The sequence below is a fragment of the Crocodylus porosus genome, unplaced genomic scaffold (genome assembly GCF_001723895.1).
Source record: "Crocodylus porosus isolate Cpor-Errol unplaced genomic scaffold, CroPor_comp1, whole genome shotgun sequence".
Classification (NCBI taxonomy): Eukaryota; Metazoa; Chordata; order Crocodylia; family Crocodylidae; genus Crocodylus; species Crocodylus porosus.
In genome coordinates, this window is record NW_017728910.1 from 17,054,947 (window position 1) to 17,065,268 (window position 10,322).

The 10,322-nt window shown below is 42.4% G+C and overlaps 1 protein-coding gene across 2 annotated transcripts in view; it reads left to right on the forward strand.

Moving 5' to 3' along the window:
• Positions 1-10,322, forward strand: part of NAALADL2 (N-acetylated alpha-linked acidic dipeptidase like 2) — a 1,056,665-nt gene that overhangs the window by 759,562 nt on the left and 286,781 nt on the right. For both annotated transcript variants that reach the window (XM_019532747.1, XM_019532746.1), the window contains one exon: positions 3,573-3,716. In XM_019532747.1, coding sequence (XP_019388292.1) covers positions 3,573-3,716 — 144 coding nt within the window. The remainder of the gene's footprint in view (positions 1-3,572; positions 3,717-10,322) is intronic.

Sequence of the window (10,322 nt, forward strand, 5' to 3'; positions counted from 1 at the left end):
CTAAAGCGATTTGAAATGAGGCACAGATAGGGGTGTGTATATGCAACACTGTTAATACAGAGGGATAAATTACAACCACAGAGTTTGTTGTGTTAGCCTCTGACCTTTTGTCATCTGACCTTTTGCCATCGGCATCTGAAATCAAAGACTTTGATCTTTGATACGTCAAATCATTGATTTTCCTCTGTTACGTTTAACCTACACTTGTGAAGTGGGAATTTTTGTACTTTAGGAAGTGCTTGAATTGTTTGCTATTTAAGTAAATGTGGATTACTCTTAAGATGGCATTTCTTTCCCTTTCTTTCCCCAGCCACCCCCACTCACTCACTGCCTTAAGGTATAAATATATTTTTTTAAGGTCAGGCAGGATCATTTTGCTTTGTTTAATCTACTGCACAGTTCACACCATGAAACATCACCTGGTGGTGCCAGCATCAAACCCGTAAGTTTTAATTGAGCATATCCTCTAGAAGGACATCAAGTCTTGATTTAAATGGATCAAGTGATGGAGATTCCACTCCACCCCAACATAGCTTTTCCAAAGGTTAATTACCTCCACATAAATTGGATTTGTGTCTGTTGTTATAGCTATTTAGACAGCACACTCCATCCCTTTCACAGCAAGTCCATGCCTCTGCGGAGACATAACTCAATTCAGCACTAAATTCCTGACCTTCAGATCTGCTCCTCAAGTTGAGAGAGTTTCTGGTTGCTTGTGGTTAAACCTGGACTGTAAATTCTTCTCCATAACAAAATATTACTATTGATGTGGTGGATTTTTACTATGGTTAAGGGACCATGCGCAGTCTTACCAATCGGGACAGGTTTACATTAAAAAAAAAAAAAGAAAGAAAGAAAATGAAACACTAGTCTTCTAAACACTAGTGGAAAGTCTTTAGTGTATTGAGCAGAGAAATTAAAATAGTAAAGGAAGAAATTACAGACTAGTTCAATACCAGTTCACTACAAGGCTCCCTGTTAGCCATTTGCTAGAATGTAATTGGAATACTTGTTACTGAGTTCTGATGTGTTGTTCACCTGTGACTGTGGTGTGAAAATCTTGTGGAAGTATTAGGTGTCTTTTGAGGGTATAAAGAGCAGTATGCCAGTTTCAACGAAGCTAGATATAAGCCAGTATAGTTTCTGATCTGTGCATGCACTCCCGGGGTGCAGGGTGAACCCATGCCACCCAGAGCTGTGGAAACAGGGTGCCCACCCTGCAGGCTTGGGCTCCCACCCTGCTGCCCTCCCATGCACAATTTATTTGTAATTTTGTCATAGATGCACCATGTGGTCTAGATTTCCAGACTAGGTGGGCACAGAGCAGGCTTTCCTAGGTTTTCTACCCTATAATAAATCCAGTGTCAATATGTGGGTATTTAGGAAACTGAGTAATAGAGTAGGTCTCAGTTTTTCATGGGGGTTGAGTTCCTTGCAGAGAAGCCTCTATCTGCTCTGTGAAAATGAGCAAATACATTTTCTTTTATTTGGAAAGTAATCAAATTATGGAGTCTAAATATTTTTCTGTTTTGTAGGGCTTAGTATCTCCTGAGCTACCAAGCAAGCAAATCTTATTTCATCTAATCCTGTTTCTCAGGTCACCCATTTTTCCAGGGACTTTTTCATTGTTTGGAGTCCCCCTCCTCAATTTTCTAAGTATTTGTGTTCTACTGAATGAATTGGCATTTCTGTTATACTCACACAGGTTTCTTTACCTTTTTAGTAAAAGTAAATTGCTTCTTGGCCCCTTGAAGGCTCAGATCAAGTATTTGTTTCTTCTCATGACTCCATTTCTTTCTGTATCAGTCTTTTATGGAGCACCCCCCATACACACACACACCTTCCATTACTTTTCCAAATGGTTTTATTCCTTCAAATGCAGGTTCAGGTTGTGGCTTTATACGGATATTCATTTTCTTCTGGGAAAGTCACTGATCTCTCAGGAGAAACCACAAGTGTGAAGATGTTTCCCAGAGTAAAAATGGCTGCTCTGGGAGAGAAATAACTGAAATAACTTGGGAACAACCAGATTAAATCACTCCTAGGAGAGCTTCTTCTGGGAAAGTGAATGTCTGTACATGCTGTGGCTTATTTCCAAAGAGAATATAGTCCTCCAACATCCCTCTCCCTCTGACCCCCCCTCCCAGTCCCTCACACAGAGTCTCACTTACTGGACTCTGCTGCTCCAGCAGGGAGCAGAACACACCCCTTTCAGAAACTCCATGTTGTGCTGCAGGGAAACAGGCTAACCATGGGCAGTCTGGGTCAGCCAGTCAGGGCTTCCCTATGCAGCCCAACCATCTGTCACCAGGCAGACTAAAGGAGCCTGCAGAACAGGCTGAGATGTGTGTGCAGCATCCCAATCCTTCCCTCCCCACCAGTTGCACAGGTTCAGCATTGTAGCCTCTCTTCTCTTCAGGGCCTCGTCATTCAAGTATCTGGACACACAGCTCTATGTAAGTTTTTCTACCAGGAGAACACGCATGGGAGAGTTTGCACAGAGTATTTGAATGTGTGTATGCAGCCTCTCTTATCTTTGCTTGTGAATCAGTTCACCCCTGCCTTTCCTGTCTTATGGGCTTCCCAGTGCACAAAGTATACCAGCTGTTACTATTAGTTTGGAAGATATGTTTAAACTTGGAATGAGCCTTATTATTTGGTCAGGCTTGTACCACCATTTACTAGCTGTTTTTGCAAGGTTCTGCAGCTCGCTCAATTGCATCTTCCCATACTTGAGCTTTTGCCATAAATCCCTCAGCTGAACCTTCACCCATCCATGCATGTGCTCATTTTAGTCGCATTAAACTACCATGAGTCAGTGAGAACAATGGGATTCAGCCATTGAAGAGGAACAAATATAATGTCACTTAAATGTTTGGGGAAAAATCCTGGTGAGTCCTCACATCAGGATGCCAGCATCTCGTACTTGAGCATGTACGTAATAAAGCAACTGTTGTATACAGCTAGGTGCCCTTTTGTATGTTGTACTTCCAGAATTAGCAGCAAATCCTAGCTCTGTATAGGAACCTGCCACTTCTGCATTTAGAAATCTCTGCAGTCTTAACAGAGCAAACAATGCAATCAATTGGAATTGTGCTAACATTGCTCTCTGCATCTGTTTCCACTGGAATCCAGTACTGTTTTAAGTGCCTATTTTGCCTTCTGATGCTATGCTGATATCATACTGGAATTCTGAAGTCATTCCTGGTTAGTAATTCTTTTCTTTTTGTTGATTTCTTTACCTTACCATTTTGCATCTGCATTTCGCAGACAATCTATCTGCCATAGGATTTTTTTTTTTTTTGTCCATGTTGTTTCTTTTGAAATGACTTCCCCTAATCCTATAACAGATATTTGCAGGACATGCTGTTGAAGAGATTTATTTTTTTTCCCATTGAGATAAGTGCAAAGTAATGTCTGTTAATCTACATCGAACATTATGTGGTAGAGGTGATTCCGCTGTATCGTAAACTGCATATGGCCTTTGTTTGCTTTAGGACAGATGTCGGCTCTCAAAATATTTTCCTTAATTTTCATTTGCTAAATTGATGTTCATTCTTCTTCATTTTAAGATGGAAGTTACAGACAGAAGCGATCAAACCTCACAAGACTGCTAGTACAACCCATTTCTGCAATGCTAGTCAAAAAGCTTACTTCTTTACCTGAGGAGCATGGCAGCAACGATAGGTGTGTCCCTCTTCAACTGACTACAACAGGTAACACTCTTTTAAATGATGGCTTCCTTTAACTATGAAATGTTCCTTAAGCACTCGGAATACATTCTGGATAATTTCTGTAATTGAGGGTTTGGCTGATTGCAGGTACATTCTGCTTAGCAGCCTTTTAACAACAGATTATGAAAAGCACATAAATTATGCTCTGAAAAATGTGCTAAATTGAAGCTGAGTGAAAACAAAGTGCTGTGAAGTGCTACAAAAGAGCCATTTCAAAATAAAGCATTTGGTGCATTAGCTTTTAAAACCTTATTCATATTACTTCCAAGTTTCAGCTCTGGCGATCACATCATCTGCCAAGTTTCAGCTGATATAAGTCAGATATTGGGAGTATGAAGTCTCTTAGTACAAGGCATTAAACTCTAATTCCTCTTATTGACTAAAAAATCCCACTGTCTTTATGCATCATCGCCCAGGAGATGCTGCTGGTGCGGCAGTGCAGTTTGTTAGGCCTTGTTGGACAACCGAGGATATGATTGAAGCATTTAAGCTACTAGTTGCAGTATTAATGCTGTGGATTGTGTCTTATTTCCGCCTCCAGCATATATATTATCCTTCTGAACAGCAATCTATCTTTCTTCATTGTTTAATTTGTATCTGTTAGCTTGAATATAAACAGCGACAGCGTATGTCTGTCTCTCAACCTAAGGGCACCTTTTCCTGCATGTTTCAGCAGGAAGAAGCTGCACTCCGACAGCAAAAGCAATAGAAGAAGGATGCCTTGAGTAGCAGCTGAATGAGAAAGAGGAATGCATTCAGAGTGTCTCCACAGAGATCATACCCTTAGCAAAATCACGCAGATTATTGCTTTAACAAACTGATTATCGATTTGGGGGAGGGGAGGGCATGAAAATACAGTCTGCAAGAACAGATATTGCTCAGGGTTTAAATGAAGCCGTGAGCATAGACAACCCTGCTGGGGAACTGCACGTTGAAAAAGAAATGCTTTCTTTCTTTCTTTTTTATTGCATTCTGCTTTCGTTCCTCAGTAGAAAAATGCATTAGGACTGCATATTATATTATCTATCCTCAGTCCTTTAGAAGTGCTCTGTGTGTATGCTGTAATTTTTCATTTAAAAAAAGAAAGGAAAATAAAAGACTTTACCGTTTGGCTTTGTAAATAAATAATGTTTTCACACTGTTCCCCACACTGGATAATGCCGATTCCCACAGCAAAAGTTGTGCACTTGAAAGGCAGCCATTATACGTTGTGGGCGTGACTGGTTGCATCCGTTGTTTATCACTTTTAAAAAGTTACTGTGGGATACAATAAAACAAGGGCATAAAAAAAGGTTGGTTAATTTTATGACCAGTATTAGCATTTGCAGTTATGCATGCTAAAAATAAGGGCAGTGAAGCCTCATGCCTCAGGGCATAAATGGCCGAGGTCAGGAAAGAATATTTCCCTCCATGCATAGTTGACTAGGTGTTTTATAGAGGTCTTAAGCTTTCCAAGAAGCAACAGCTGGAGGAAAGGGCCAGAGGCAATGTAAAGACTGCTAAGGCAATGCATCACAAGGAAGATGTGGGTAATGTGCTTTCCCTTTTTAAGAGAGAAATGTGGGTCCCTTTCAGACGCAAGGAGTGAGCTCTTTCAATTTGAGAAAAGCTGGATTCCCTTAGGGAAGTGGGCCTCAAAAATGCAAGCTGGCCTGTAGTATCTTCTGCTCCAAATAGGGAAAAGATCCATCGAGGCCCTCTGCTTTGGGCCCCTGCCCCAAGACTAGGGGCTCTGGCCTAGAGCACTCTGTATTTTGGTGCCCTCAGAGTCCTAACATTTTTGTGCTTAGGATGCCAGGAATTGCATGTGTATTATCTAAGAGTAAACAGCTTGTTTGCCTCTCAGACTATGAAAAGCTTGACCCCTGGTTCTCCTTAGCCTGGACTGCAAGGGAGCAGCTTATATCGGACTCCAAATAGGAAACGGCTTACTGCAGCAGCTGCTGTTCTGCTTGGAGCCCTTTCAAAAGGGGAACATTTGAAAAGGGCAACGGCTGTTGCATTCTGCTTGTGTGTGGACAAGCTGAGAAGGATTCACACATAGCAAACCTGCTCCACCTTTTAACCCTGGATAAAGGAGTGTGAAAGTTGAAGTGGTGTTGAATCCTTCTCAGCTTGTCCACACATAACAATTTGAACAGGCCAGCTGTTGCCCTTTTGAAATGTTTCCCTTTTGAGCGGGTTCCAAGCAGTCTGTGTGTCCACACGCAGGGAGTCTATAATGCTGCTTCGCTAAATGCCAAGGCTTTGATATAGTCAAGACAGAGTTGATAAGAGCCTTATTTTTTGGGATAGTCACCATCAGAGTTCATTGGATGGAGCAAAGTTTTCATCTGGTATGATAACAGATGTTATCTAGCTATGTAATAATAATACTTTTTAAAAAAAAAAGAATTGCTCGCTGAACCGAAATGATACATATCAGAAGCGGTTGAAGGCCAGATCTTTAGCCTTCCAGTTGATTTGAAGAAGCATAAGAAATATTTCACTTCGATGTAGAGCTCATCACTTAGGTGTCAAAAGAGATGAATGAGCAATTCAGATGATTGGTTGGTCTAAATTTTGCTGGGATAAAATGCTCATCATTCTCTTGTCAGTATGTTTCAAAAAGCTGAGCTGCAGACTCATCAGTAATGATTAAACATTTATATATGGTTTTTTTATATTGCCTTCTTTTTTCCCTAGTCTAGCACTTTTTGAGGGACATTTCATTATGTGACAAGGTGGGGGGGGAGAGGATTGAAGGGAAACAGTTGAGATGCATTGAAGTACAAGTTCCAAAATAAGAATGGAAATAAAAGTTTGCCTCATCGGTTGCTTCGGTGTTTTTGGTGGTACCATCCTCTTTTATCAAGGCACTTTATGACCTTACACCCAAAAAAGTCTTTCCTTACTTAGCAGAGATTTGAGGGTACAGTGTGGTGAAGCCACGTACTGCTAAAATTGTTATTTTCGTGGATTATTTAGTCTAAATTTACTAAAACGTTAAGAAATATTATCATAATACTACCACATGCTTATTGGTTGGGGCGTTTACATCTGTGCCAGCCAGCACGGTTGTTACTGCATAGTCATTTAATACTTGCTTAAGCAAATACTAAATGTGCAGTAACCGATGTTACCGTGCAATCCCAACGCTGCGTGGCTATTGTTAGAAGCTGCACAGTAGCATCGGCATCACAGTTCGTGCCTGGCCACGCTACATCACTGTAGCCATGAGCTACATGGCTACAGCATCTCGTGTAAAAGTGCAGTATAAATGAAGCAGAGAATTTTGGGTTAATTTGTTGTTGCTTGTTTTCTTGTCAATATATGACATTCAGTCATTTCCCACAGATCTTTTTTTATTAGTGCTGGTTAGTGAGTTCCTAGTGTATTCTTTTCTATGAGAGTATGCCATGCATTAGATATTTCTGACTTTGAGCAATTATGTCTAGTGATATTTTAGTTATAAAGTATGTTTTAATCACAAATAGCTATATATTTTGGGGTTGGCTGTTGGTGTGGTCTAATTCGAAAGCATTTTTTTTTTAAATTTTTCATTGGGATAGGTGAAAATGAATTTTATGAAGTTATGCCTGATACTCACTGTTTCACTCCACAAGGCAATTATTTTAATGTAGCTCAGTTAGGTATATTTTACAACCTTGGATCAAGGCTACTCTAGAACTGGTATTTCAGGGACACAATATCAAGAATTTCTCTTTCATTATGGGAAGGGTAAGCTTGCATATAGCACAGCTTCCCTGTGTCAGTTTACTGGTATTATTTCTTCACTATTATTAAATTCTTTCATAAAAAGGGGAAAAGAGACCAAATGCTAAATATTTGAAGTGGATTTCTTTTTTCTCCAAATACATTTAACTGTTCTCCTCTTAGTATGCTAAAAGCATTTGGTTTATTTTGAATCCTCTAACGATAGTATGTGTTTACAATTGCAGAAACATTTGTTATGTTTTGGACTCGTGAAGAATATAAATTGTTCAAATGATACATCTTGCACTTAACAGCTACTCCAAAAGTTTTGACTATAATAGCTGCAGTCCTAACATGAAAACACCGTAAAAAGGATTAAAATTACTTCTCTGTGGGCTCATCTATACATGTATTTGATCTTGCAAGTAAATGCTCCTGAGCAGGTGTATAGACGTGCAGCAAAGTGGGAGCATATTTACTGCAAATGGCAGCAAACTGCTCCTGTTTCCTGGAGCCCTGCAATAGGCCCCTGCCAGCACCCAGGGGGAGCTCTAGAGAGGGAGTCCTGGGCCAAGAGACAGCTGTCTCCTGGCTGGGGCCGGGACACTACACCCTGCCCCCCGGGGTGCTGCGCTGATGGGGCAGGGACAATTTTCTTATGCCCTACCAACAGGGAGATCCTGGCCCTGGCTCCCCAGTCAGCAGCAGGGGACTCGGAAAGAGCTACAGGGGAGGGACAGGTCCCAGCCCTCTGCCCCAATCCACTGGTGGGGCAGCTAGAAGCTAGCTCACTACACCACTGCTCTACAAAGGCAGCCTTCTATTTTAGCTATCACCTCAGCAAGAAGCAGAATGTGATCTGGGTGGCAATGGTGTACTTTCCAAGTAGTTTTCTACTTGCACCATCTTTGAAGAGTCATTCCAACTACCTGTATAAGGTTGTCACGAAACTTTATCTCAGCCATAGATCAACCTGCTGATAGTTCTCTTTTTTTCATAGATTCATAGACACTAGGGCTGGAAGGGACTTCGGAAGATCATTGAGTCCAGCCTCCTGCCCCAGGGGCAGGAAGTCAGCTGGGGTCATAGGATTCCAGCAAGTTAAATATCCAAATGTCTCTTGAAGGCATTCAAGGTAGGCGCTTGAACCACCTCCGGCGGGAGTCTATTCTAGACCTTGGGGGCTCAAACAGTAAAGAAGTTCTTCTTTATGTCCAGTCTGAAACGGTCATGGCGGAGCTTGTGACCATTCAACCTTGTCATCTCTTGGGGTTCTCTGGTGAACAGATGTTCCCCCAGATCCTGGTGAGCACCCCTTATAAACCTATAGGTCACCTAGTTGTAGAAGGAAATGAGATTGGTCAAGCAAGACCTACCTGGAACAAACCCGTGCTGGCTATCCCTCAGGATGTTGCTGTCAGCTAGTCTGTTAAGGATGGCCTGTTTCATAATTTTTTCCAAGACCTTCCCCAAGATAGAGGTCAGGCTGATGGGCTTGTAGTTTGTTGGATCTACTTTTCTCCCTTTCTTGAAGATAGGCACCACATTGGCCTTCTTCCAATCTTTGGGCATTTCACCAGAGTGCCAGGAGTTCTCAAAGATCCATGCCAGGGGCTGGACTATGATGCTTGCCAGTTCCTTGAGTACCCAGGGGTGTAGACTGACAGGGCGGGCTGACTTGAAGGTATCCAGCCTCTCAGGGTGTTCCCTTACGAGGTCAGGATTGATGGAGGGTAAGGAATCTCCCTCACCCTGGCCTCCCCGGCCTGTAGTGGGCAGTGGGGGTCCCATGGGGCTGGTGAAAAACTGACGCAAAGTACCCATTTAGCAAGTTTGCTTTTTCCTGGGCGTCAGTTGTCAATTGTCCCATCTGGTTTAGCAGGGGTCCAAGGTTGCCCTTGCTTTTCCTCCAGCTCCCTACATATCTAAAAAAGGACCTTTTTATTGTCCTTGATATTTGTAGCTAGCTGGAGTTCCATCACAGCCTTGGCTTTCCTGGTTTGCTCTCTGCAGGTTCAGACAAGTACAGAGTATTCCTCCTTGGTGGTGGATCCAGTCCTCCATCCTTTGTAGGTCTTTCTTTTAATATGCAGGAGGTCCGCTAGTTCCCTGGAGAGCCAAGGGAGCTGCTGTGCCCTTTTGCTGCCTTTCCTCTGAGACGGGATGGACTTTGCTTGTGCATCCAGGATTGCTCCCTTGAGGAGCAACCACTCATCCTGAACTCCCCTCCCCTTTGGGCTGTGGCCCTTTAGGGCCTCACTGACAAGCCTCCTTAGCTTGTTGAAGTCAGCTTTCCTGAAGTCAAGGACTGACTGACTTTCCAGCTTTACAGCAGATGGTGAAGGTGATCGGCTCATGATCACTGTCACCCAGCTTCCCTTTGATCATTAGGTCATTGTTTAGGTTTTCCCTGGTTGCCAGAACCAGGTCGAGCAATGCTTTACCTCTTGTTGGCCTGTAGACTTTCTGCATCAGATAGAACTTGTCCACGCACGAGACAAAGCTTTGTGATCACTCACATTTGGCCAAGCGCTGTTCCCATGAGATGTCTGGATAGCTGAAGTCTCCCATGACAACCATGCACCGGTAGCGTGCGGCCTCAGCCAACACCCTGGCGAATTCCTGGTCAAGGTCTTGATCCAAAGTCTTATTACGTATGCTTCATGTTCTGCTTCTTGGAGAGTTTCTGGAAGTTTCCTTGATTCCTCCTTGTCTAGAGAGCCAAAAGTACAGTGATTTCAGCTCAGATAGTCAAATTAGGTCGTAAGTGGTGTAAGGCCCACTAAAGTAGACTTGCCATTGGTGATCAACAGGGATCCTGGTTTTCCCTGATAAAAAATCACAAAATCTCTGAATAAAATCTTCAAATCCATTATTAAAATGAAACATGCC